This window comes from Prionailurus viverrinus, chromosome D2 (genome assembly GCF_022837055.1).
Source record: "Prionailurus viverrinus isolate Anna chromosome D2, UM_Priviv_1.0, whole genome shotgun sequence".
Classification (NCBI taxonomy): domain Eukaryota; kingdom Metazoa; phylum Chordata; class Mammalia; order Carnivora; family Felidae; genus Prionailurus; species Prionailurus viverrinus.
The window spans coordinates 87,576,642-87,604,141 of NC_062571.1; the positions used below are offsets into that span (position 1 = coordinate 87,576,642).

Here is a 27,500-nt window from a genome sequence, read left to right on the forward strand (position 1 = left end):
AGATCCCCTCCCCAGCCCGCGCCCCGCCCCGCCCCGCCCTGAGACCCCAGCTATCCGCCCCGAGCCCCAGGCCCCCATCACGCCCCGGCCTCGAGCCAACCCCTCCGACCACGCCCCAGCCTGGCCCCCGCCTCGCCCGACCACGCCCCCGAGAGCCCTTCCCCAGCCCGCGCCCCTTGTCCCCTGCCTCGAGGACCCCTCCTCGAGTTCCCTCTCCCCGAGCCCTCTGAGCCCTCCGTCCCTGGCCGCGAGACCCTCGCCTGCCTCCCCTCCTGCGTCCCTGTCCGGCCCAGGCCTTCACGCCCCTCTGAACCCCACGTTGGGCTGGGGTCCCCACAGCCTGCGTGAGAGTTAAACATCCCGGCCCGCCGCCTCCCACTTCCGTGGGTCGAGCGCGGGCCACACGACTAAACCCCGGAGCTGCCCCTCTGCTCCTGCAGCCCTGCCTGCGGGCGAACGCACGGTCCCTTTAAGAGGCACGATCGGTGCCGGGTCGTGACGTCACAGGAGTGCGGGGGGCGGAGACAGTGCGCAGCCTCGGCGCCGGGAGGGGCGGGGCGGGGCGGCCGCTGACCGATGGGAGGGCGGCGGAAGAGCAGCTGGGGCTGACGCAGGGACGCTTCGCGTAGGCCCCGCCCCCCGAGTGCTCAGCCCCTCCCCCGAGAGGCCCCGCCCCGCCCCTCCCCGCCCCGCGCAGGGTCGCTCCGCCGTCCTTGCCAGGCTCCCACTGGCCCCGCCCTGCCCGAGCATGCCCCTCCCGTGGCCCCGCCCATCCCGCGCAGTCCCGCCCCGCGCACGCCCCTCCCCGCCCCGCGCACGCCCCGCCCCCCGGCTCCGGGCGGGACTCGCCTCAGCGGCGGCGGCGGCGGCGGCGGCGGCTGCGGGAACTTCGGCGGCGGCGGCGGCGATCCTAATGGCTGCGCGCGGGCCGCGGTGAGGCGCGGGCGGAGAGCGACGGGCGCGGGGCCGCCGAGCAGCGAGAGCGAGCGAGCGAGCGCGCGCGCGGCCGGACCCCGGCCAGGCCCGGCCCGAGCCGCCGAGCCCGCGATGCGCCCCGGGGCCGCCCCCCGGCGCAGCTGACGCCGCGGCCCGCGGAGACCCCGGCCGTCCGGCCCCGAGCGAGCGGCCGCCGCCGGCCCAGGCCACGATGGCGGGCAAGGCGGCCGCCCCGGGCACCGCGGTGCTGCTGGTCACGGCCAACGTGGGCTCGCTCTTCGACGACGTAAGTGCTGTGGCGGCGGCGGCCAGACCAAGACCCCGACCCTGAGCCCAGCGCCCTGGGGCCCCGGGGGCCCACATCCTGGTCCCCGTCCGCGAGCGCGGAGCCCCAGGTTCTGGACTGACACCCTGAGTCGCGCACGTCGGGACCTGGACCGGGACTCTGGGTCCTCCAAACCCTGGTACCCCTAAACCCGAGGGCCATGGACCCCAGACCCCGGCCCCCTGAGCGCTGCCCCAAACCCTGGAATCGGGGTCCCCCACCTCCTGCCTCCAAACTGCTCAGGCTGAACCCCGACCTCAGAGCCGGGACCCGGGACTCTGGTTCCTAAACTCCCAATTCTAATCCCTGTCCAAGGTCCCCGAATCCTGACCTGAGGACCCTTGTCCACGGGCCCCAACTCTGGTCCCTGACTCTTGACCGCACAACCCTGACCTTGCTTCCCAAACCCCAGCCCCTGACTTCTGCCGCCGCGCCCCCCCCCCCCCCCCCCACCCCACGGCACTGGCCCCTGGCCACGGGCGGGGTGTGCAGGCTTCCCCTGCCGGCCTCCTCCGGGTGGGTGGCTCACTCCTCCGGGGGCAGGCGCCCTCATTTCACCTTGTAACTTAGTATCCGTCTAGTTCTCAGACAAGGGCCTCTGTGGGCAGCCCCGGAGGAGGACTCTGTTTCTCGTTTATTAAAGAGAAAGATGCCGCGAAGCTTTCCAAGGCCAAAGAAGGGATGGGACTGCCCAGGGCCTTTCCCTCCGGGGGCCTCCCACCCAGGCACCCAGGGCGGCCCTTGGGAGAGAGCAGGCAGCGGGGGACGGGGGCGCCCAGAGCGCCCGGGGCGGGAGGCAGGCCCCGGCTGACCTAGTTGGGTGTCTCAGCCGCGGTGCCAGCCCGCTGTTGGTACTTACACCGCCAACCCAAATAAAGCAGAATGCGGCTCCAAGTGGCGTGCTTGTTTAAGGGAAAAGGGTGATGGCACAGACGGAGCCCGAGGCGGCCTCGCTAGGTGAGCGGTGGGTGTGGGCCGGTCCACCGACACAAGCATGACTTCGATTCCGGAGAGGGTTCTGGCTTCTGGCGGAACCTTCCTTCGCCGGCAGTGGGCAGGGGCGAAGTGCTTCAGTAAGCTGAGGTCACGGACGGGCTAGGTTTGATTTTATTCACAAAGAGTAGGTGCTATTTTTGTGTTTTTCTTATTTTAACTTCCAGGCGTCCGTGTATTCTCCTTCCCTGCTGGGGGTGAGCTGTTTCCCTCGGACAACTTCATCTAGTTTGGCGTTTGATCGTTTCTACAAAAGTGCCCTGTATGGGTGTGTGTCTGTATATTTAGCATTCTATTCTCGGCTTTCCAGTAACATGCCACTATAACATGGATTTGCTCAGATGATTCAGATCCGTTAGCTGAGGCTTCAAAGCCTCAGAAATGTCAGGAAAATTAAGCATGGTGGGGCATTTTAGTCTCAAAGGGAAAAAGAATTTTGCTGTGCAAACATTCTTTCCAGTAATCTTTGATTCTGAGTTCTGGCATTTTTGTTGTGTTTCAGCTGTATACGCGCACTTCTCTCTGTTGACATGAAAATGGGTAACTTCATTTACTTTTGTGTGGCGACATGTTCTCTCCGGGTTTTTGTTTGTCACGAAGGCTGTATGGAGCTGTGCATTATCTTTGCATCTGGAAGGAACGCTTGTTTTGGTAAACAGTATGCTGGTTAATTTTGCAGGGTGTCTTTGGTTTGTGGGCTCATAGACAAGTCTCTGCCCGTAACCCATAGGTTCTCGGGGTGCGGAGGGCAGCCTGGAGGGGCAGCACGGACAGCAGTCTCACCCTGCTCTGGGGCGCCCGCTGGGGCTGGGGTGCGGGGCAGTGGTGCCTGTGGGAGACACCTGGCTGGTGAGAGCAGTGGATCCTTGAGTGACGGGGGCGTTAATTCCTTGGTTTATAGTAGGTTTCAGAAGACCTGCCTGGTGACTCTGTCTGCACAACACGTGTCCACACTGAGCAACACGCTCTTCAGAAGGTGGCAAGGCCTGGGAAGGAATGCTTTCTTGCCCGGCTTCATCGTCCTGGGGAGGGAGGGCGTCCGAGTTAGAAACGGGCATGGCGTGCTGTGAAGGACGCGTCTGCGGTAGGTGGTGTGCTTGTGCGTTTGCAGTCTTGCGGTCTTCCCTTGTACCTCCTCCCAGTGTGGAGGGGACGCACCGAGACTTGTCTGGCAGCTGCTCTCCTCTCTTCAGCTCCCCTGGCTCCTGACCCCCGCCACGGCTGGCGGACCAGGTTCCTCCTCCCCCACGTGCGGTTACCCACGAGGGGCGTCATCGTTCTCAAATGTTACCCTCACGTCCTTCAGAAACAGGGGGACTCCAAAGAGTTCTTGGCTACGTAGGTTGGCATGACCAGTATTTGCCGCATTGGGAGGTAGGAACTGAGAAAAGCAGAGAGCGAGCTGGTTGCTTGGGTGTCAGGTGGTGACGTTGTCACACGTCCTCCCCTCCTCAGAAAGCTCCGCTGTTCACTCAGGAGACTGTGCCCGGGACAGGAGATGGGAGTCTTGTGTTACTGTGAACACAGCTGTGACCCAGCAGACCCCTGGCCAGGTCTCCTGGCCTTTACTCCGAGGGCCTCTGTCCAAGCTGGTGGCCCTTCCTGAACCTGCACAAGCATCTCCCTGGATGGGGGGGCCTAGACGTGGCTGGGGGTGCCGTGACTTTTCTGGGTCCACAGCAGCTGCCTGATTGCCCCACTAGAGCCCTGCGGCTCTTCTGTAACCCCCAGCTGGACTCGTGGTGGCACTACCCGGTTTCCTGGAAAGGGGTGGCCCGGGCTGCATACCGAACCGTGCCCGAGATGGCTAGATTTTTGACAAGGGAGGTTTCCGGCTTTTGGTTCTTTATGTTGTTGCCAGAAGTGAAGTCAGAAGGTGAATTCCTGCAGCCACGGTTTTGGAGCCGGGTCCCACCCTTACAAGGCAAGGCCGTTCCTGGGAAAGGCCGTCAGCCGAGCGGCAGGCTTCGAGAGCACAGCCCTTGGGCGTCTGCCGGGGGGCCTGCGTCCTGCGGTGCCTCTGAGCTCCCTGTCCGTTTTGAGCTGGTTTCCCTTTTTGCTTGGTCAACGGCCGAGCAGCCCTGTACCCAGGCTTGCAGAGTGGTTGTGCAACGAGCTCTGCAGAGGTGCTGTGCTGCGCCCTCCAAGGCCTCTCTGGCGGTGGGTGTCTGAGAGCCCCTGCCCCTGGCCCGGTGGGGGCGCCGGCTGCCTTGAGCACCCGCCCCCTGCCCCCCCCTCAGCCCGGTGGGGGAATCGGCTGCCTTGGGCACCCGCCCCCCCCCCCCCCAGCCCGGTGGGGGAATCGGCTGCCTTGGGCACCCACCCCCCCCCCCCCAGCCCGGTGGGGGAATCGGCTGCCTTGGGCACCCCCCCCCCAGTCCTGTGCCATCAGGTTTGCACTCTTCGTTCTTGCTCTCATCCCAGCCTGAAAGCTCCTTGAACCCCAAGACCCACCCCCCCCCCAGCTAGCACTGTGTGCGTGGCCATCCCTGATGGCTCCCCACTCTCATCACAGCTCCTGTCCCAGCACTTGGGCACACGGGCTTGGCGGAGTCCACGGGGACCTCGAACCGGAGGGTCGGCGGTCAGTCCCCGTCCGTCCCTGGCTCTGGGCAGCCCTGATGGCAGGGATCTGTCTACCTCTGCAGGACCTTGCTGATGGCTCTACAGAGACATCATTCCCCTGCCACACACGTCACCCCTTTACGTGGTGGTTGTGAAGCAGCGGTTTTCAGTGTGTTTGCAGGCTTGTGCAGAGGCCACCGCAGTCGATTGTAGAACCTGTTTTGTGCCTAAACAGAAAGGGTGCCTCAGCAGCCACCCTCCCCTGAAATCCCAGCCCCTGTGGTCACCAGGCTACTTCCTGCCTCTGGGGTTTGCCTGTTCCGGGTTTCACCTGCTCAGGGGTTTACCTGGTCTAGGGTTTACCTGCTCTGGGGGTTCCACGTAACTGGGATCGTCTGCGTGGCCTTCTGTGTCTGGCTGTGCTCACCGGGTGTGACGTGTCCAGGGTTCAACCCGTAGTGGGTGTTGGTGCTTCTTCCCTTTCTAGGCCTGAGTGCTGTGCCACGGTGTGGACGTACCACAGTGTGTAGGGCCACTGTCAGTTGATGGACATTTGGGCAGTTTCCAGGGTTTGGCTGCCGCGACTAGTGCCGCTCTGAGCATTTGTGTCCAGGCTTTGTGCGGACGTGGGTTTTCATTTCTCCCGGCACATGCCCACGAGGGGTACTGCTTGGTCTTTGGTGGCTCCGTGTTTCTCCTTTGGAGGAACTGCTCACCGCTGCCCGGCGTCCGTACCATTTTACCTTCCGTCAGCCACGTTCCAGGCTTCTGGTCGCTTCCCAGTCTCCAGGTCTTGTCAGCTTGGTTCAAAGGCTTTTTCCTGGGCTGTGCACACACCCTGCATTTGGCTCCCTCCTCACCCCTACCTCGCAGCATCGGCCGCTTCTCCGTGGCCGCACTCACTGCCGATGGGGGCCTGTCTGGACTCAGGCCTTGGAAGACCCTGTCCACTCAGATCCCCAGGAGGCAGGAAGGCGCCCCGGGCCCGGGGCTCAGCCCGTGGTGCGGTGGGATCGGCTCTGTTCCTTCTGCAACTGCCCGGGAGAGCCCGGTGCACGGTGGGAGCTCACATCAGGGAGCCCGGGGCTGCCGGATCTCCGGGGCATGTGCACCTCCTCCTGGGCCCCTGGAGCAGGTGCAGGGCTGGGGGCTGACAGGGCTGGGCCTCTCTGCCAGCCCCTTAGTGCTCCCCTAGCCCCCTCATCCCCTGGGGCCCGCCCGAGGCTGGACGTGGCTGAGAAAGGGCCCTCCCTCTACTTGTGTCCGGGGCCTGTCTCGCACACTCTATCGGCACGCAGACCGTGTCCCCTGGGGAGTGAGAGAGCAGGGGAGGGGGCCCGGCGCGCCCTGGGTCTGCCTCGGGTGGTGTGCGGGTTTCTGGGGGAAGAGGCCTGTGCTGAGGTGTGATTCCGTGATGCGCCGGGTCCGGTTTGGAAGTTACTGGATCGGATGCAGGCCTGCCTCCCAGTGGATGGCCCATAAGGAGCCCACTGTTTGATCCCGAGGGGACATGGGGAAGCTGGGCCAGGGTTGCTAAGGGACTGCGGAATGATGGTGCCTTAAATGTGGACCAGCTCAGCGCCAGCATCTGTCCCTGCGGGCAGGCGTGTGGGCACAAGGGTCACCTCTTGGAAGGTGGGCTGTGTCCACCCCACCGAATGGGGTCCAGTAGGTGGGGGATCAACACAGGGCCAGGTGGCTGGTCAGAACAGCAGTGGAGGCGTCTGGGCGCTGTCGTGGTCACCTGTCTGTCGCCACTTTTTTGGGACGCAGCCTGGCTGTCCCCATGTGTCCCTGGGCCCTTCCAACACGGGGGGAGCTAAAGGAGTGCGGTCGTGGGGGCTGGGGAAGGGAGGTGGCAGGGAAAATGTGTCACGTTCCCCAGGTGAACATAAGGTGACTTTGACTTCTGTCTTCCGTTGCTGCTTCAGTTAATTAGGGCATTTGAGACTCTCCTGCCTCGACCCGCTCCCCAGACGGGCTGGGGGATAGCAGCCGGCCTCCAGGCTCGAGGCCCAGTTTCTGCCTGGCCCAGGCTGGGGGGGGTGCCCTGTGGCACCCTTCCTTCTCTGGGGTGGCACCCTCTGCTCTGAGGCCCCCTCCCCTCCCTGTGCAGTGGAGACAGAACTCTGAAGCCTGGGCCCCCTCACCAGGGCCTCCCCTCTGGGGGAGCAGATGATATGTTTCAGCATGTGTTTGACCGTGAAAAGCGTGCTCATACGGAGCTCTTCAGTGGGCGCGGGGGCTGAGTCGGTCCACTCCAGGTCTGACCTTGGGCTCCCGGGAGAGCTCGGATAATCACGCTCACGGACGGACAGAGACAAGGATGAGGACGCCATCGGGGTTCCGACCTTTAACCGTGCACGCGGATAAAGCAACGGCTCGTCCAGCCCCATGGAAAATGTGGAAGTGATGTGAAAGACTTCGGGTTTTTCAAGCGACGGCAGCGTTAACCCAGAAATGTGACTGTGGGATGATTTACGTGAATCCAGAGTGGTGGGAGGTAGGTGGCCTGCAGGCCGGTCCGGGAAAGGCGAGGCTGCGCACGGGCCTGTGTTTCAGGAGAGCGTCCTGGGACTTGAGCTGTCTTTCTGGCTCTACTCGGTGTCCCTGCCTCTGCCTGTCCTCTGGTGACGAGAATCCATAGGGTGCCTGCACCGTTTTCAACAGTTTGTTTTGAGTTCACAAAGTTTGTCCTGTGGTTAGAAAAGGCACTGAACAGGGTACCCACTTGGGTCTGCAGGGGGGGTGATGGCGCTCCGGCAGGGGCGGGCCCGCAGGACCGGCCGGGCTGGGCCGTGCTGTCTGTGGAGGCACACTGTCCACGTGCTGGTGCAGCGCGTGCGTGTGACCTGAGACCGTGTGGGAGCTGGCCCGGTCCCTGGATGGCGGCTCAGGGTGGGGACCATCCAGAGCAGGGCAGGGGTGACGGCGCTCTGCCTGCCCGCTCGCAGGGGGGGATTTCCCGGGCCGACCCTGTGCCCCGGTGGACAGGGAGGCGTATGGGTGCCACGCAGGCTCGAGGAAAACGCTGCCTCTGGTGTGGGTTTTCCCTTGAGTGAATAGCTCAACCCCATCTCCGGGAGCGTGGCTTTGGGGTCACTTGTGCCCTGACCCACTGGTGGGTTGTTGTGACCCGAGGCCCCTTGTCTTCTCCCTTCTTTGCTCTGACAGGGGCCTCGGGCCCTTCTTTGGGGTTGGGGGCTGGTGGGACTGGTGGGCCTGGGCCGCGCTCCCCCCTCTATCTGAGCAGAATGTGACGCTGTTAGGGGTGGCTTTCCTGCTCCTACCCTGGAGCCTTGGGGTGCGTGCTGGGTCCGTGCCCTCCTCTGTCTGCACCCCGAGCCTCACGGGAGCTGGGTCTGGGACTGCGCCCCGGAGGCCGGGGGGCCCCTCTTTCCCCGTGGCAGAGTGCCCGGGCTCAGACACCCTTCTTTCCTGCCCCGCCCCTCAGGGCCCCTGAGCAGCTAGCAGTTATTCTGGGAACCGGAGGCCAGGCCTGGGCCTCCGTGCAGGGACCTGCTCCCGGTGCTGCTGCCAGGCCGCGTGCCGTGGACTGCAGGGACACGCGGTGACGGGAAGATGTGGCTGCTGGAGCGTGCCTCTTGTCACTTGGTACCCTCTTTTGCCTGTTGTGCGTCAGAGAGGCAGGCGTGACACCCGGCACGGTGGCTGTGGCAGGTGGAGGAGGGAACCCTCACAGCGTGAGGTGCTGGTGTTGTCGGGTGGCCCCAGGCACCTCCTCTCAAGGTCTCTGTCCCCTCCTTCCCACCCAAGCCTTTCCTGGGGTGGCAGGCCTGGTCCTTACCTGTGTCTGGGGCTGAGCAGTGCCTGGGCCGCCGGGCTGGTCCCTCAGCCGCCCCAGGCATGGGCTCCTGTGTGTGGCTGGTGGGACGGCCTCCCTGGCCTGCCTCTGCCGCTCTGGCCTTCTCCCCTGCTGCGCGTCTGGGACTGTCACCCCACGTGCCTCGTTGCCCGCCCCCCCCCCCCTTCCCCAACCAAGTGCCTGTGGCAGGTGGGTTGTCCGTGGCCTGGACAGGGTGTGCTCTTCCACGGTTGTGCTTCTCCTGAAGCTTCTCTGGCCTCCTTGCGCAGGCAGGATTGTGCTGTCCCTTCAGGGGACCGCTCCCAGTGACCAGTGCTGCGCTGTCATCCCAGCCCTCCTTCCGCTTCCCCTTCCCCACCTGAATTAGTGACAGGCTTTGTGCTTCTGTCCTGCCGTGCTTGCTGCTGATGTGGCTGTCATCAGGTTCCATTGTGTTGGGGCGCTGCGGGCAGGCGGATTTGGGGCTCTGCTCCAGGGTGTGGGGAATCCTGTGCCTTCCTGGACCTGACGGAGCGGGAGAGCTGGGTCCTAGAGCCCCTCTGCTGGTCGGGCAAAGGGCTGTGGGCTCCAGCTTGCGTTTCTCTGCGTGTCTTTGCCGCCGGACGGTGTGGGTGTCCCGCCATTCGCCCAGCGGGAACTTCAGAAGGCGTCTGCAGGGGTACAGCTGTCACCACGCTCGTTTGAGAACACGACCCTCCCAGACTTTTGAGGCCCTCGGTGCCACGGCTCTGCGTGCCGTCTCCGGAGTCCTGCCTTCAGCCCGGACCTCGCGTGCTCGAGTCCCACCGACTGCGGCCCTCGAGTCTGGCTGGTGGTTTCTGCCCCCCCCGCCGTGCTGTTCGTGTCAGCACTTCGGTCCCTCCTTAGGGCCCAGTGGGTTTCTGCTGGGCACGCACCCCACTTACGGATGCTGTGTGGTTCCTGGATTGAGCTGGTGCGGACGGTCGTCTGCGCCTGTGCTCATGTGCCCAAGGAGCGTATGTCTTCTCCAGGCACCGCCCGCCCGCTCCAGGGCCCGCCGATCCCCTGTCCACGCCGGGCTGGCGCGCGGCCTCGACTGTGGGTGTGTGGCCGAGCCATACTGTGCTTGCCCGGTGCGTTTTCTGGCCTCTGCCTTTAAAAACTAGGCATCCAGCCATGGCACTTTGCTGCGCCATGATGATGATGCCATTGACGACGACGACGGTGTTCTCGGGTCCTGACGGTGGTATTGGGCACACTGTGACTGTGCTGGCGGGAGGGCGCCTCTGGGGCTGTCGTGCTTCTGCTCACTCCCCGCCCCCACTCCGGGTCAGGCCCGCAGGCTCCTGGGACCTCCCAGGAGGGGCCATCTCCTTGGGTGGAACGTACCTGTCATTGTGTCACGCCCTCGGGCATGGTTATGTGGGCGGGACAGGAGTAAGGATGGCTGCCTTAGGGCCTCCCAGGCCACCCTGGGCTCCCGGGACTCTATTTCTCTGCCTCACAGCCCCGGTGTGGATGCCGGGCTGGGGCATTTCTCTGCAGCGCTGATGCCGAGTCCCACGTTCGAGGGTCAGTCTGGTGGTACTGGTCTTCGAGAGCCGGGCAGTGGTGGCACCCACAGCTCCCCCCCACTGCCCCGGTACACGGAGGACCCCTGCCACCGAGTGGGGCAGAGTGCCTCTGGCAGGTGACTTCTCTTCTCCCAGCCTCTGGGTGTCATGGCTGTCCCTGCCCCTCCCAGGTGTCTGGGATGTTCTGTGGTCCCGCCGATGGGGGTGCCATCCCGTGGTGCACCAGCTGTCAGCAGGGACCCTGTCAGGTGGGGAGCTCAAGCGAATTGGCAGCCGTATTCCCAAAGCTGCAGGAGGACCCTGTCCCTGGGAGGGGCCTGGTCCTCGTGGGGGAGGGCACGCCCTGTGCTCAGGGCCCGAGGCCTGCCTGGAAGGGGGCTGCGCCCACATCCATCTGGCTCAGGGGCTTTCTTTAGCCACACCCTTAATGAGTCCCGGGGTGCCGCCTGGGGTGCCCAGGGCAGATGAGGGAGGACGGGGTCCTGAGGACCACTGGGACACAGCTGCCTGGCCCCAGCTCTGGGCTCCCTGCCTTGCCACTTAGGCTCCCGTGCCGTTGTCGGTGGGTGGCTGCCCCCTCCGTGAGACGTTCCCGGAGACGGTCAGGCTGGGGAGTTGTGACCTTCTGGGTGAACCTGGTCATGTGGAGCTGAGAGCTGGGTTGGATGGTCAGTACTTTTTTTTTTTTAATGTTTATTTATTTTGAGAGAGAGAGCACACTCAAGTGGGAGAAGGGCGGAGAGAGAATCCCAAGCAGACTCCACACTCGGTGCAGATCCCTACGTGGGACTCGATCCCACAAACTATGAGACCACGACCAGAGCCGCAATCAAGAGGATGGTTAACCGACTGAACCACCTAGGGGCCCCCGATGGTCAGTGCTGTTAAAACCATGGTGTGGCCTGCAGAGCCCGGGGCAGGTGTGGCCCTGAGAGGCGGCCGGGGACGGGGATGGGCGGGGGGGGGGGAGGACGGAGGGAGCGTTTGCCCGTGGGCGTCCTCCAGGGCGCTCAGAGTCCCGTTCTAGTCCTGGGCCCCAGGGTTAACCGGGATGTATCCCGGGGCCACGCTTTTCCAGCTCTGCAGGTGGTTGCCCAGCCCGAGTGTGGAGCATGCTCTTCTCTGTGTTGTCCCTTGGGGTGATCTGGACTTTGGTTAAAGACGTTCTGTTGAGAATGACATCTGTCCAAGTGACAGACAAATTTTGGGGACACGTGTGTTGTTTGCTCGTTTCTCCTTCATCACCTATGGTTTTTCAGATCTTTTGCAACTTCCTGTTTTTGCTGCAAGGCCGTCACCGCCCTCGCCGCCGCATCCAGGCAGCGTCCCGTGCACCCCGTCCAGGTGGGGGGTGGAAGGCTGGGCCGCGTGGGAGGGAGTCGTGGTTGTCGAGGCCGCCAGCAGAATGTGGGTGAGTGGAAGGAACTGACCAACCAGGGGAAGCAAAGCAGTGTCCCGGTGGCTGATTCGGGGGCCGTCCAGGACACCAGCAGGTGGGGTCTCGCCTAAGCTTCTGAAGCCCCCAGGGCCTTGTCCTCACCTCTGCAGCCCAGGCACACTTGGTGCTGTGGCAGAGGTGTTTGGGGGCAGGAGGCCTGGGCCCCCAGGCTGCTGGCGACTGTGCTGTGCCGTCCAGGTTCTGCCCCAGCCGGGCTTGCAGGTGCGGGCCCAGAGGACTCATTTTTAGGGACTGTTAACAGCGTGGTTCTGGTGGCCTTGGGCTTAGTGAGTGCTCCTCAGAGCTGGGCCTTCGTCCAGAGGCCGGAGCCTTGGCAGGGAGCTCCAGGGAACACCCCTGAGGGCTCCCCGTGCCAGTGCTCCCAGCAGCACGCTCGCCCTGCCCGCCTCCATGGGGCATTTCTTGAATTGGCCAGGCACAGCGGCTGAGCACTGGAGAACCTCGAGGGCCCCTGGGGGAGGCCCCTGAGGCCCCTCACGTCCCACCTTCCCTGCCTCTGTCTCCCATACCCATCCCACCGGTTGTGTCTGGGATGCGAGGGACTGCAGGATAAATCCCAGGGAGGGAGCTGTGGGTCACAGGGGCGAGGACCAAGAAGGGAGGCCCCTTGGGCCAGGGGAGGAGGCCACAGGAGCCTGCGAGGGGCCTGGGGCGTGGCAGAGGCCTGTCAAGAAGGGTGTCCTGGGGTGTGGGGTGCAGGGCCCCAGGAGCCCGCAGGCAGGAGCTGGGGTTTGTCGTCTGAGGCACCTCGTACGTGGTCAGGGCCTCACCCCCCGAGGCAGGGACTCCCACTCGTGTCTTGCTGGGATGAGGCACAGCCCACCTTTGGGGCCTTACACTGGGACCGCCTGGCTCGTGGCTCATACTCTGAGCACCCAGCTGCCCTGGCTGCCCAGTGGGGCAGGAGAGGAACTTGAAGGTCGCTTAGGAGGCCCAGAGATGCCCTGGGCCCAGAGACCACAGGTAGCCTCTTGGGCCAGCAGCCAGAGCCAGCACCTGAAGTGTCTGGGGCCTGGGGGCCAGCTGGAGAAGTAAGGAAGAGGCGGCCTCTGGGGCCACTGCAGGGCAGGAGCAGAGGCAGGAAATGAGGAGACAGGCCTGCTTGGGAGGCCGCACAGTCGGCGTGGGCGGTGTGGTCGGCGTGGTCCGGCAAAGCCAGTGAGTGGCGGAAACTGCACTGTGGGCCGAGAGGCTGCGTGGGTCTGACTGTGCTCGAGCCCTTGTTCCCTCCATGCATGGGGACTGTGGCTCACGGCCCCCCCGCCGCCCCCCCCCCCCCACCGTGGCCCAGTAGGAAGAAGCCGAGAGGTGTGGGTGCCACTGCCTCGACCCCACTGTCGTCCCCCAGGGCAGGGCCTTGAGTAGGGACAGTTAGTTCCCTCCTCCATGCACATGGGGGCCGTCGGAACCGTCTGCGCCCTGCCTGTGTTTTCACTACTGATAAGTGAGTCAGTCCGGAAGGGGAAGAAGGGGGTGCTTAGGGCTGGGCTGGAAGGGTGAGGAGCTCCGGATAGCCCAGGGAGGTGAGCGGAGAGGTGCGCGGGACTGGCCCTCCAGGATGGGGTCCGTCGAGGAGCGCCTCCCACGGAGCGAGGGGTGACAGGCGGCAAGGTCCTGGCGGGAGCACTCCCATGTCTGTTTGCGGTGTGAGAAGGTTCTTCCCGGGGCAGGCGGACGTCTCCTAGATTCGGGGAGAAAAGTGACGTCTGTGAGCCTTGATAACCCTGATGGTTCTAGTTTTCTGTAATGGAAAAAGTCACGCAGAGTGACCCAGAAAGGCTCCCTGAAATGCCTCGTCGGTATCTTGCATGACATTTCGAGTTGCCTTAAATGCCGGCAGCGCAGACAGACCGCAGACCGGTCCGTGTGTTACGGCAGCTGCTGCGTGAGGAACCTCCCCTGTGACAGGTGGACGTGACATTGTAGCATGTCGTGAGAGAGGACGCACCCCCCCCCCCCCCCCCCCGGGATTTAACGTGGCCCCAGCGGTGTGTTCACGGAGGGCGAACCGTTCCCGGGTCGGCGGCGGTGGACTGGGGGTCTGTGAGCGTCCCCGGTGCCCGGTGGGGGCGCAGGGCCCGGGGCGGAGGGAGCCCGGGCCAGCCCCTCCCTGTCACACACGGGCCGACCCCACCGCCGGTGCTCAAGTTATAAAACACGTAGGTCCTCCCCAGCCGCACACTCGTGGCCAGTGGCACACCGCCCCTGACCTCCCCAGCCACACACCACGGCCAGTGGCACACCGCCGGCTCAGAGCCCGGCCGTGGACAGCCTCGGCCGGTGCACCGGGACGCGCTGGTGGAATGGGTCTCTGGTCGGGTGGCAGGCGTGTGCTTGCAGCCGGGTAGGTTTGGGACCAGGGGGTCGCTCCTGGAGCACATCCCTCCTCAGGGATGCACCGGCTGTGGGTCGCCCCCACGCTCACCGGGTCCCCATAAACTCCTTCTCCTGTGTGTAGAAAGCGGAGGAGACGGCCACTTGTACGTTCTGTGGCTGGCCGAGGGGACTTTTCCCGCCGCTTGTCTGGGTTGGTGTGACTGTGGAGCAGGAGGGTGGCTGGGGTGCCCTCCTTCCACCTGAGTGCCCGAGCCGGACCCCCGCCGTCCCGTGGACTCCTGGTTGCAAGCTGACAAAGCGCCACTGAGCGTCAGAAGGACCCCTGGCCTCGGAGGAAGGATCGCTTGAAACATGCGGGCAGCGTGCCCTGCCCTTTGTACCCGGGGGCGCGTGGTGGACCGGCAGCCCCCAGGGGTCTTCCCTCGGGGCCAGGCTTCCCCCGGTCTTGGGGCCACCGACCGCAGCCCTGTGCCGCAGCAGTGCCCCATGGCGGAGAGTGGGTCGCTCCGTGCTGTCTTAGCACATTCTCGACGGCGTCCTCGCAAGCGCATTCCGATGAAGTCCAAGTCATCTGTCTCGTTCCTTGTGCTTCAGCTGTTGTCTCTGAGAAGCCGCCTCCCGATCCAGGGTCACGGAGATCTACCCCGACCCTTTCCCCTAAGATCGTAGCTTCAGCCCTTCTGTTTGGGTCTTTCGCTTGTTGGATGCACTTTTTGTGTGTATCGTGAGTTAGGATCTCTGCCTAGGGGTCCCGGTGCCGTCTGTTGACAAGCCTGGTTTCCGCCCCGACTGTCTTGGCGCCTTGTTGAAAATTGGCCATAAAGACGCATCTCTCGGGTGCGCTCCCCGCACTTGCACGTCTGCCCCGTGCCGGGACCACACCGTGTGGAGGACTGTAGCTTTGTCGCGGGTTTGGAACGGGGGAGTGTGAGTCCTCCGCGTGGTGCTTGCTCCTCGAGCTCGTTGTGGGTCTCCTGCACGGCACACGCGCTCCGGGACTGGCCTGTCCGCTTCCACGGGGGGCTCCCTGGGGTCCCCGCCGTACTGGACCCGCAGTTTCTCTGGGAGTCGTGTCGCCATGTCAACATGTGCCTGCAGTGTGCCGCCACGGGAGAGCCCTCTGAGGGCTTAGGTCCTCTTCGCTTCCTTTCCGTGATGTGTTACGCGCTTCAGCACAAGCCCTGCGCTTGTCTTGTTTGATTCACTCCTGACCCTTCTGCCGGTGCATCAGGCCTTTGTTTCTTCCGAGGCGGCTTTGGTAGCGCGTCTTTCCGGGCATGCGTCCCTCACGCGGGTTAAGCGGTCTGCTGGCGTGTGGCCCTTCGCGGGGTTCCCGCACGGTCTGTTCAGCCCCAGCTTTACAGTTTGTCCACAGTGTGTTCGTTGGTCTAGCCAAACGTTTTCTCAGCTCTGTTGGTCTTTTTTCAAAGCCCCAGCTTTTTGGTTTCACCGCTTTTTCCGTTGTTTTCTGTTTTCGGTATGGGCTGCGCCCGGGATGAAGTCGCCCAGGAACCTTCCTCGAAAGTCACGTTGCCGCAGCAGCTCCTGCTGACAGAGCCTCACTCTTTGCTTTCCACCTTCTGTGTTTTCGGCTGACGCCGAGCCCTCCTCCCGCTTTTTCCTGAGCAGAGACACCACTCCGACATGGCGTCCTGAGTCACCTGTGCTGGGCGCACCAGTCGTGGCCCTGACTTGGGGTCCTCTGTCCCGTGCCACCAACCCTCAGGACAGTCTTTGCCTGTATGCCCGGCCCCAGGCCCCGGGTGAGGTGGCCCTTGTGCACGTAGGTTGACTTTGTTGCTTGAATAAATGCAAAGCCTCCAGTCAGATGCCCCTCTGAGCACTGTGACGTGGCTGGGCACTGGTCCACGGCTCCGAGAGCCTGCGATTCCGTCACAGGCTTCACATGCTCCAGTGGGCTCCCTTCTCTCCGCCCCCTCGTGACTGACAGGAGGCAGAACCAGCAAGTACCTAGAAGGGTCTTCGGAAGCGGGGTTGGGAAGAAATGCCCTTCGGGACCTCAGGCCCGAGGGGTGCCTCAGACACGAGGGGTGCGTTCCAGGGGGTGACGCCGTCCTTACTGAGCCAGGTACTGGGTGAGCCCTGCTCTCGGGGATCATCCAGTCTGGTGTAGAAGATGCCGGTGAGACTCTTAACAGCTGCGGCTTACGGGGCTCTAGTTAAGAGTAGACGGAACTCTTGCCAGTTTGAGCAGAAAAGGAGGTTTTAAAAATCGGTGGCTCCTGGGAAGGGCTGGGAGTCGGGCTTGGGGGCCCAGGGGAGGGCGGCTGAGTGCGTCCCTGCCTCTGGGGACCCTTGCTGCTGCCGCTGGGCAGAGGACCCGCTGGACAGCCTCTCCCCTTCCGTCACTGGTGTCTCGGGCTCCACTGTGTGGGTGGCAGGGGCTGGACAAGGGTGACCTGGTTCCTGCCTCCGGGGCGCAGTGCTGGGAGGAGCCTAGAGGCCCCACAAGGGTCCTCACCCAGCCCTTGTCCTCCCCGCCGAGCACGTTCACTTGGGGGTTTGAAGTGCCCCAGGGTCAAGTTCTGGCTGCTCTAAAGGTCGATCGTAGTTCTGTTTAAAGTACACTTTTCTAACAGTTTGTCATTAGCAGTCTGAAAACACACATTTTAACCTGAGAGGTAAGGAAGAAAGCAAGAGCCTGAGGTCTCTGATTTCCGGGACTTGTATGTGATGTGCTGCTCCCCGTCGGGGCGGCGGTCTGGGGCGCCCCCACCGCCTCTGCACCCGCGTTGTTTGCCATGGCATGTGGTGTGTTCGTTCCTTGAGATTTCCTAAACTGGCGTTTGCCAGAAGTGTTATACTCTAACATGGAGGCCAAATGCGTTTGCGCGCGTCTGGGTGCGTCTGTGTGTACGTTTAACACGCCCCTGTGTAAATATGTGTTTTAACAGAGACTACTTTCCCACCATCGCTCTTGACATACGGTTGACCTTTGAACAACCCAGGGGTTAGGGGCATGACGCCCTGCGCGATCAGAAAGCCCCGTAATAACGTCTCACTCCCCAAAACTTACTGCTAACAGAGTCCCGATTGGAAGCTTTCCAGGAACGTAGTGAATTAACACGTGTGTAGCATGTTGTACGTGTTATATGCTGTGTATTCTTACAGTAAATCAAGCGAGGAAGGAAGACAGTACCAAGAAAACGATCAGGAGGACAGGATGCGTTTATAGTACTGCGCTGCACTTACCAGGAAAACCAGCAGAGAAGCCGGCCTGTGTGCTTCAAACCCCAGTGTTCAGGGTCAACTGTACATTGATTTTTTTTTTAATTAAAAAAAATTTTTTTTTTATTATTATTTATTGTTGAGAGAGACAGAGATAAGATGCGAGTGGGCTAGGGGCAGAGGGAGAGGGAGACACAGAATCGGAAGCAAGCTCCAGGCTCGGAGCCGTCAGCACAGAGCCCGACGCGGGGCTCGAACTCACAAGCCATGAGATCATGACCTGAGTCGAAGTCGGACGCTTAACCGACTGAGCCCTCAGGCGCCCCAACTGTCCAACTGTACATTATTTTCAGGAACTGATGTTTGGTGAAGCGTGGCGCTGAGTTTCAGCTCGGGTAATGAAGGGCACAGGGCATGGTGCTAATTTTGAACGGCGGGGGGCGGCTTCTGACGGGCACAGAGGGGGGAAAGCATGTGACTTTCACTCTGGGTCCCCACGCCGGAGTCTGCATCACAGAAAGGAGCGGCTTTCCAGGGCCTCACAGGGATCATTGCTTCTGGGTTCAGACGCAGGGAGGGGACCGTGGCTGAGTGACAAGGCTGTCACAGGCAGATGACCCGAAGAAGGCAGGGAGCCCCCCAGCTCCTGGGCTGCGTGTGGAGCCCTTGCCGGGTTCGCTGCCTGTGTCTCGAGGAGCGTGGGGCCTTCTAGCAGGAGTGGCACCGCTCCCTGTGGGCCCCACTCTTTCTGTGTCCATCTTGTCTGAGAGGCTGCCGCGGAGCTCGGCCTCCGTGCCCACCTCCACCATAGCGTGTCTTTTGTGCCCTCCTGCTTGCGTGCAGCAGACCTTTCCCAGGTGGCCCCACTAAGGGGACCGGGGTGAAGTAAGGGGCTTAGATGCCGCAGGAGCCTCACCTTGCCTGTTGGGGCCCCACTGCCCACCCTCCAGACAAAGGGCATTGACATCCCTGGGCACAGGAGGGGTCGAGGGGTGGTATCCCCGCGGAAGGAGGGCTCTCCAGGCAGTGGTCCAGGCAGCCGTGCCACCGTGGGCCGACCTTGAGCCCTTCTTCCTATGTATCACTGCTCAGCTGTGACAGCTCCTGCCTGTGCGCTGGGCCTTGTGGGGCCGGCGCCCCGGCCTCTGGGTGTGGCCGGCTGATGGGCTCAAGAGCCAGTTAGGAAGCCCTCATGGGTTTCTGCAGAGGCACTGTCTTGGTGAGCCTCGGGAGAGGCGGAGGGGTAGTTTTGCCAAATATCGTGAGGTTGAGAGCTTTGACTTTGGAGATGGGTGTGAAAGGGGATGTCGGGAAGTGGCAGGAGTGGATGAACGTGCGCGCTTGTGTGTGTGGCCAGCTCACATGTCTGCGGACATCTGTGCACCAGCTGTCACATCCCTGGACATCATGGACCAGCTCTCGTGTCCATGGGCATCCGTGGACCGCCCCTCACCTCTGGGGACCAGCTGTCACATCTGTGGTTGTCCGTACCCCGGCTCTCACGTTCCTGGTGGCCGGTGCATGGAGCATTGGGGTGGTTCCTGGGGTTTGGAGCGTGTCCAGGCTGGGAAGGATGGCTGGGCGGGTCTGGGGGCCTTGGCCGCCCTCTTTCCCATCGGGATCGCTGACGTCGCAGGGTTGGTTCGCTTGTTTTTGGGCTGTAGGAACTTGAGAGTGACTCCGGGCTCTGCTTGCTGGTTGCGACTGTGTTTTTCTTTAGAGAACAAATTGCAGATTTGAATATTTTGCAGCTACAGTTTTGAGTTCAGCCTGCAGAGCTCACCATCCGCCGTGGGAGCCCTGCTGACCTCAGGCCGGTAGACTGTCCCCTACACGTGGTCCCGCCCCTTGCCTCCTGAGTGTGGCCTAGCCTGGTGGCCAGTCTGCCCCTGATCCCCCTTTCCTGAAGGTGGACGGCCCCAGGCTGGTTCATGGGGAGATGGGAGGGCAGACACACAGAGCGTTCCCTGGGTCCTCTGTCCTGCAAGCCGATCCCCACCCTGACCTCCTTACCAGCTCCTGCTGGACCGTCCCACCAGCTCCGAGGCATGTCTGCCAGCCCGCACCCAGCCCGGGCCACACCCACACTCCTGCCTGTAGGAGCTGGCTGCCCTCACCCCAGAGCCAGTTGTTGCTGGAGCGCTTCCCAGCCGGAGTTCGCCTGGGACCCTGGGCCACCAGGGCCACCATCTGAGGCAGTCAGCCGGGCCCTCTTCCCCTGGCACCCGCTGAGTTGCAGGGGTGGGCCCCTTCTCTGTCCCTGTGGCTCCCCTCCCAGGACAGCGTGTGACCTGATGTCAGAGTCTTAGCACGCCCAGTCTGTCCCCGCAGAAGGGAAGCTCCGTGAGGTCAGGGTTCATCAGGTGCCTCATGTTGTTACCAGGAGCTCGCAGGCAAACTCCCCGAGGGGCCTGGGGACACATCTCGGATTCACGTTGGAAGAGCGAAGGCCTTTGAGGTGGAGCGTGCCACTCTGTCTTGTTCTCTGCCCTTGACGAGAAAACCCAAGTCACAGATGACAGGTGGCAGAGTGGGGACCGCTAACCTGTGGGTGACTTCTCACTGTGGTGTGGAGGGACTGGGGAGGGAGGGGGGGTCAAGGCCCCGATCCTGGAAAGCACGTCCAAGGAACGCTTTCTGAGGATCGGGATGAGGAGGGTCCTGCCGTGGGCGGTCGGCTCTCACTTCCGCTCTGTCCTTGACCGCACACTCCTTGTCCCTAGGCCCCCGATGGCCAGGTTAGCAGCGTGTCTTTGGGCTAGTGGCCTTCCACGGTTCCTACCTGGTGGCCCCAGGGAGGGTATCCCAGAGTGTCTTATTTCCATGTGGTGTGGGTCCCTAGCCTGGCCCTCTGATTCCCCAGATCAGCCGGGGCTCAGCCCATCCTCAGTCTCACACTGCCCTCTGCCCGTACCCGTTGAGATGGCGCAGAACCTTCTGGAATGTTTTCAGCGGGGCAGGTGTCAGACTTGAACAGTATGTAGTGCTTGAGGTTGGCCCTGTGTTTTAAGTGTGTGGTGCTGGTCACACCGAACCGGGACCCCTCCCAAGTGGGGTCACTGCAGTCCCCAGTCCGGCGTGCTGACATTCAGGGGCACGGCCAACTGGGTTAGTTCCAGAGTCACAAGAGCGGCGGGAGCCTCCACATACAGGGCGTCTGTCGGGGGGAGGAGGAGCACGTGAGGACCCGGGGAGACCCCCTCCTCCCTGAGGCAGAGGAGCCACAAGAGCGGAGGACGGGTGGGACAAGGAGGGGGGCCAGAGGGGACAGGGGTCAGGATGGAGTGTGTCGGGGGTAGGCCTGCAGGGTGCAGGGTGGCCGAGTGTGAGGGACGTCGTTCAGGCCGTCGGGGAGGAGCCCGCGGGCTGCCAGCACCTTGGGGCTGAGGGTCCCTTCGCATCGTGCGTGTGAGGAGTGGGCCTTGGAAGGTGGAGTCTCCCTGGCCCCACCGGGACCAAGGCACCCTTGTCCTCCGGACTGGTGCTCCCGCTGGTTTGGGGGACGTGGCGCTTCCAGCATATTGTGCCACCAGAAGGGGCAGGGTGTGCAAGTGATCGTGGGACCCTTGTCCTTCCGGTTTCTATGTATTTTTCTATGTAAAACATTCCCTAGACGCTCACTTTGGGGTAAGAGTGAGTGGGTCACAGATGGCGATGGTGTGAATTTGGGAATTGGGCAAGACTCGAAACCAGCGTGAGGTTTTGTTCGGAGTCCGCAGCCTCCCCGGCACCTGGGGGCCGGCTGAGGGTCTCTCCCACTGCGGGGGCTCCTCCCGTGTCTCTGTGCACGTGTCCTGCCTGCACCCCGTGCGGCCTGCAGGTCTGGCTCTGGCCTTTCTCGGGGAGTGAGGTGGCCTCCTGGCGGGGGGCGGGGGGGGTGGGGCTGTGCCGCTGTGCGTGGTCCCGCGTCTGCCCCTCCGTAGTGAGTACGTGTGTCAAAATGAGGGTGCGGCCACGCATTCACACCGTGGCAATTAGGCACAAGCATATTCTTAGCCACAGGTTTTACAGAAATGGTAATTTTCCGTGTTGTAGTGAGCACAGAGCATACACAGGGTCGGGAAAGCAACAGAATACATGTGTATGTTTAAAAAGATCATAACCATGGGTTGCTGTACGGAAGAACTTTAAAATTAGAAGGAATTCTTTTCTCAGGATGGCTATTGAAAAATGACGTGTTGGGGCACGTGGGTGGCTCAGTCGGTTAAGTGGCCGACTTCGGCTCAGATCATGATCTCGCGGTCCGTGAGTTCGAGCCCCGCGTCGGGCTCTGGGCTGATGGCTCGGAGCCTGGAGCCTGTTTCAGATTCTGTGTCTCCCTCTCTCTGACCCTCCCCCGTTCATGCTCTGTCTCTCTCTGTCTCAAAAATAAATAAACGTTAAAAAAAAAAGAAAAGAAAAATGACATGTTGAGTGGGTGCCACACGGGAAAAGAAAAGGAACAGAAAAAGTAGGGGAAACAGGCCCTGAATTCTCCCCGACGCGTGGTGGCTTCATCGTTGGCCGTGTGATTGCTGGTGAGGCCGACCGTAGGGGCTGCTAACTGGGGATTATTGCTCTGTGCTCTGGGCAGTTGTCCAGGAGACCCGCGAAGGGGCCGAGGAAGGCCCCGGAGCCTCGGTGGCCGATGCGCACACCTTTTGCAGTCCTCTGGTCCGTCTGGCCTCCCGGTTCCGTGTGGTGGCCGGAGGCCCCTGTCGTGTCTCCTTGCCTCCCACTGCTCCCCACCCGTGCTGCCCTCTCGGGGTGGCTCCTGGAGTGTGGCCAGCACCTGTCCTGGGAAGGCCGCAGTGGGGGAAGGAGGCTTGTCCCCACGGCCCCGGGCTTCCCCCTGGGCCCGTGCGGCCACCGTGCATCTGAGAGGCCGTGAGCCCTTCTCTGTGGATGTGGGACCCGGGGTTTCCTTGGTGGCCGTGGCCATGCCGGTCTCAGTGTTCCCACCTGCACCGGGGGCTGTGAAAATGGCTCTTGGAATGGAGACCCAGTTCCAAACGCTCTAGGCTTTGAGGAGGAGAAGGCGTATCTCAGGAGTGTCTTGAGGTCTTAAGGTCACAGATGAACAGCGGTAGATGCCATGAGGTCCTGGGTGTGGTAGAGAGAGCTCCTTTCCCTGAGGTCTGGGAGCTCCGGCCTTCACGATGGCTACATCCGGGCTTCTCTTATTCCTGCAGCAGGTGTTCATTGAGTGCCTGCTGTATGCCTGGCCCTGTTCTGGGTGTGGGAACTGTATCAGTGGACTCTGAGCTGTGCTTGGAGAGACCGCCTGCCTGGGCCCGGTGTGAGCCTCAGGGAGATGGGAACTGGCCGCTGCTGACTCAGAGATCTGGGCCCGTCTGGGGGCCACGTCAGCCCCTGCACTGGAGCCACCCCTGACCCCTCCCCCACCAGGAGCTCCCCCTGCGGGAGCCCCTCCCTTAGGAGCCCCCCCTGCTCTGCCCCCCCAGGATCTCCCCTGCGGGATGCGAGAGCCCCACCACTCCCCCCCCCCCGCCCCCACCCAGGAGCTCCTCCTGCGGGAGCCCCCTCGCCCCGTCCCCCCAGGAGCTCCCCCAGTGGGAGCCTTGCCGGGAGCTCCTCTGCCGGGTGTGGCACAGACACCAGCGAGCCTGTTCTGCACTGTTGTCTTACAGCTTCTGGGCTGAGCAGAAATGGCACCACTTACTTTACCGTGTATTTGAAGTGGTGCATATTTGAAAATTTGTTTCAATTCCAAGCCTAAACCACTTAAGAAATCAGCCAAAGACGCTCTAAGGCACTTTGCGCTCCTCACGTCCACCCTGCGGTGTGGACGACGCAGAGGATACTCGGGGTTTGTAGTCGACCAGAGCGCAGCCCTCCCAGGTGGCTCTGGGTCCAGCGTAGGGTGGGGGCCGGGGCCGAGGCCAGCAGACCAGCCCCTTGTCCATCAACACACATATATGGCCGTTCCTCCTTCTTGTCTCTGAGTTGGGACTTTAGCAGGGTCATAGGAAGGAACGCTACTTTCTTCCAGGTCGTCACCTGCAGCAGTGACAACCTTTGGGCAGTGACGACCTGGGGAGGGGACAGGGAGGCCTCAGGGTATGACTGTCGCCTGGCCACCTGTGTTGTTCTTCCTGGTTCTCCAGGGAAACCTGTTAAATTTAAAGCGGTTTTAAGACCTTAGTTTGTTCAACTGTATTTAAATGATCTTGAAAAAATGAGCAAAAACGGGTAATTTTCTAGCAAAGTATGTACAAATACACAGACCGAAGAAGAGAGAATAGTTAAGTTGGCCAGTTATTAGAGGAAGACAGAACGATCGACCTGTCACCAGGTACAGGTATTTCAAGTTGTCCAGGAACGGCGGACTCCAGCCCTGTGCGAACTGTCCGGCTCCAGAGAGATCACGAACACTCAGAGACCGCGGAGCCCCAGGGGCCAGCACCGTAGACCGCCGCTTGTGCGTGCTCGCCAGAGGGTCCCACGGAGGACCCAGCGACAAGTAGAAAACAGTCTGTTTATTAGGCGTGTGAGTGTGGTTTTGTATTCGGAAAAATTGCGTCACATGATCCAGCATGTTCATAAGTTAATAATTTATCAATAGGAAAATATCTGTTTTTTGTAGATGCTGAAAATATATTTGATAAAATTCAACGTCTCTTGATTAAACAACGATTACTCAAAGTAAAATTGAAACATGTAATATTTCATTAATACTGTTTTGGGAATACGGAAATAAAAGTTGAAGTTGAACAAAACAAAGATGCTTGACATAAATGTGTTTATTTAAACATTTTCTAGAAGCTTTAACTACTGAAATCAGTAATTAAACAAGAAGAGACTGTAAATCCTGAAGTATCAGAAAGGAAGGAGAATTATTGATAAATGTGATTATGCATCTGGGAAACTCAAGTGGATTTACTGAAAACCTGTGATACGCAGTGAAAGCCTTTAGTGATTAATCCGTACAAGTTCTTATACATCCAGACAGTAAGCAGAAGGGATCCCGTTTGTGATGACGAAACGCACAGGCGTGGAGTCCGGCACTCTGACCTCTGTGTGAAGGCAGCTTCGACACAGTCGCAGAGAGCGGTGACGGTCCGTGGAGACACTGCCCGTTTGCGAACGCAAAGACGTAACTTACGAAGAGGTAGTCACTTCTGCTGATCTTTAAATCTAACTGATCTTCTGGGAAACACACGGTGTCAGGATGCTGATGGTTACGAGTGACAGAATCCCTCCCTGGTCACACACAGGGCGGGAAGTGTGCAGGGCAGTTCGGCACGCCGTCCGGGCCCAGCTCCCCCACGTCTCAGTTCCCACGCCTCCCTGTGCCTGTGGTACTGTCCCTCTGATAAAGCCTGGATGCCACTGTCAGATTCTCACACCGCATCCTGCAAAATTGGAAAGGAGAGACACTGGGCGGGGGGGGGGGGGGAAGGAAGCACACCAACACCCCCCCCCGCCAAAACCCCAAACGACAACCCCATTTTTTCCCAAAGAAAATGGAAACGCTTATTCAGAAAGATACATACACCCTCATGGTGGCTGCAGCGTTATTCACAGTAGTCAAGACGCGGAAGCGACCCAGCGTTGTCCATCCATAGACGACTGGGCAAAGAATATGTGTGCACACCGTGGAATACTACTCAGCCATAAACAAGAGGCAAATCTTGCCGTTGCAACAACACGGAGGGCCTGGAGAGCATTATGCTGAGTGCAAGAAGTCAGAGAAATACCATATGATTTCGTGTGTATGTGGAATCTATAAACAAATGAACAAAACAGAAGTGGACTCAGATACAGAGAGCAAGCTGCTGGTTGCCGGAGGGCAGGGGGGTGACACAGGAAGCCCCCCTCCCCATATCTTTGGGCAACTTTGATGCAGCTTCTTAGAATTTGGGATCTTTTATATTTGGGGATATATTACTTTTTAGTTTGGGGTAATTGGTGGCACAGAAGGGACTGGAGACCCTGTGCCCCCCCCCTCAGAGGAGCGTCTCGTGGCACTATGGCACCTTTGTCAAAGCCGAGGAATTCACGTTGGCACGACACCATTGACTGAGCCACAGACTTGACTTGGTTCTTAGCAGGTGTCCCAGAAACGAGCCTGTTCTGTCCCAGGACCCGGTCCAGGGCACCGCACCACGTGCGGTCGTCCCGCCTCCTCTGTCCCCTCTGGACCCTGACAGTTTCCCCCTCTTGTTGTCCATGTTCTGGACACTTTGAGGAGACTGCTCGGTGCTTTGTGGGTGTCCTTCACCTTGGGTTTGTCAGATGCCTTCTCATGATGAGCCTGGGTTTGTGGGCGTTTGGGAAGAAGACAGACGTTGCCGGGGTGCCCGCCACCTCTCCACCGTCCAGTCACCAAGTGCACCCCACACGTGGGGGTGAGTGGGCTGCCCTTTGAGGGGGGCGCCCAAGCCGTTGCCTGGAGGGGCTCGGGGTGCCCCAGATTTGGCCGCTGGACTCCTTCACTTGGCCCCGAGTACGTGTGCATCCGCTGTCTTTTGGGAACTTGCTGACTCGTCCTGTGTTTTCCCTGCCCCCTCCCTGGAGTCAGCCAGTTCTCCTGGGGTCTGCTGCTTTTATTGGAGAATGGTATTGAGTAACAGGATCTGGCTCATTACTCCCCTGGGGTCACATGCAGCTTTCCTGTGATGGGGGGGCGGGGGGTCTTCCCAGAAGGCTCAACACTTTCCCTGGGTTGTGTCTAGGCTGAGCCTCGTGCCCGCCCGGGCCAGACGCAGAGGGAAGCAGGATGGCCCTGGGCCACTCCGGGGTGGATGCGTTTGCACTGCTTTGATGACGTGGGACGGGCAGGTGGACGTGTGTGTGGCAGCCGGGCGAATTCTGAGAAGGAAGAGCCACGCGAAGGGCTGCCTCAGCGGGGGCTCCCGCCTGGTCACGAGGCCGTGGAAGTCCGAGCAGTTTGGGGGCGGTGCGCAGGGCGGTCAGGCGGCCGGTTAGCGGCGCTGCATTGAGCACTTGAAGAGCAGATCCTGCGAGTTGGCACGACAAGGTGGCACCTGAAGCTGTGAGGCCTGGACGTCAGCTCACCTTGCCGTGACGATGACACCACATGCCCGGGTCACCACGTCGCTCACCCCGACCTTCCGCAGCATTTTGTCAGTGGCGTCTCAGTAAAACTGCGGAAGACAGGGAGAGGTGAGTGAGGCCTTCGGAGCTGGGAAAGGGGCACGCCAGCCTGTGGGGACTTGGCGTGGGACAAGGGCCGCGTCTCAGCCAGAGGAGCCAGCTTACTTGGTGTGTGGAATGGTGTGGAAGCCCTGGTGGAAAAGAACGCCGAGTCCCCCCGCCAGTCCCGACAGCAAATCAATCCTAAGGGGGCGGCGTTCCACCCGGTTGCATCAGGTCCCAGGGATCAATTGCAGGGCGCACCATTACTCCTATACCTGTCAGAAAGGAGGGAGGAAAGCGCGGCCGGAGCAGAGGCGGGGTGCCTTCGTCGGGCAGATGGAGGATCTTGGTCTCCGAAGGGTGGAAGGTTTGCACGTGGGAGTAGAAAGGAAGCAGAAGGAAAGCCCCTTCGGAAGGGACGGCGGCTCCGCGGACTTCGAATGTGGCCGCTTTCTGCGGAGACGCGGGTGCATCGAGACGCCGCGGTAGACGGTGTCTGAGCCCCGCCAGGACGGTGGGTCTGTCTACCGAAGGGCGGGGCTGGCCCAGGGAGTGAGCGGAGGCCGAGGGAGTCCGTTTCCCCCCTTTAATTTGAGGGACCCATTTGGCGACTGTCCTGGTGGCTTGTGGGGAAGCAGGTGGGGCGCCGTGGTTTTTCGGGGTCAGAAGCCGCATGGCTGACCAGAAAATAGAGAGTGTGTGCGCTCTGGGGGCCTGCCCCTGCTGTCAGGTGTTCAGGGGCCACAGGGACGTGACGGCAGTAGGCCTGCAGTGTGACGGCAAAGCTGCCTCTCCTTGGTTTCTTCCTTCTCGAACTCACCGCCACGGAGCCATCTGACCTAACTGCCGCTGTGGCTCTCGTGAATCTTAGAACCCGTGGACCGTTCCGTTCCCATGGCACCGTCCTGTCTGGGGACGTGACTTCTCCCTGCTGCCCACCCCGGCCCCTGGCCCCGCAGATTCGGTCTCTTCCATGGTGCCTCCACCCCACTTCACTGCAGTTTCTGCCCTTGCCTGCGCGCCCCCGGCCGCGTTGGTAGAGGCTGTATGCGGCGTCAGGGTGCAGAGCGGAGGCGGGGTTGCCCAGCGGTCCGGTCCCCTCCCCCGAGGACCCGCGCTTGTCCTGTGCGGCCCAGGGGGTGGAGCCCCAGGCCTGTAGGTTTGGCTGTGTTTGCTGAGTGAAGGGTAGGTTCAGAACGGGGTGACACATGAGTGCGGATAGCGCCCGCGGGT

General features: G+C 61.6%; 1 protein-coding gene across 2 annotated transcripts in view; it reads left to right on the plus strand.

Moving 5' to 3' along the window:
* Positions 1 to 1,068: 1,068 nt before the first annotated feature.
* The window catches only part of INPP5A (inositol polyphosphate-5-phosphatase A), a 175,091-nt gene continuing 148,659 nt past the window's right edge, over positions 1,069 to 27,500 (plus strand). For both annotated transcript variants that reach the window (XM_047825241.1, XM_047825242.1), the window contains exon 1: positions 1,069 to 1,222. In XM_047825241.1, coding sequence (XP_047681197.1) covers positions 1,148 to 1,222 — 75 coding nt within the window. In that variant the 5' untranslated portion in view covers positions 1,069 to 1,147. The remainder of the gene's footprint in view (positions 1,223 to 27,500) is intronic.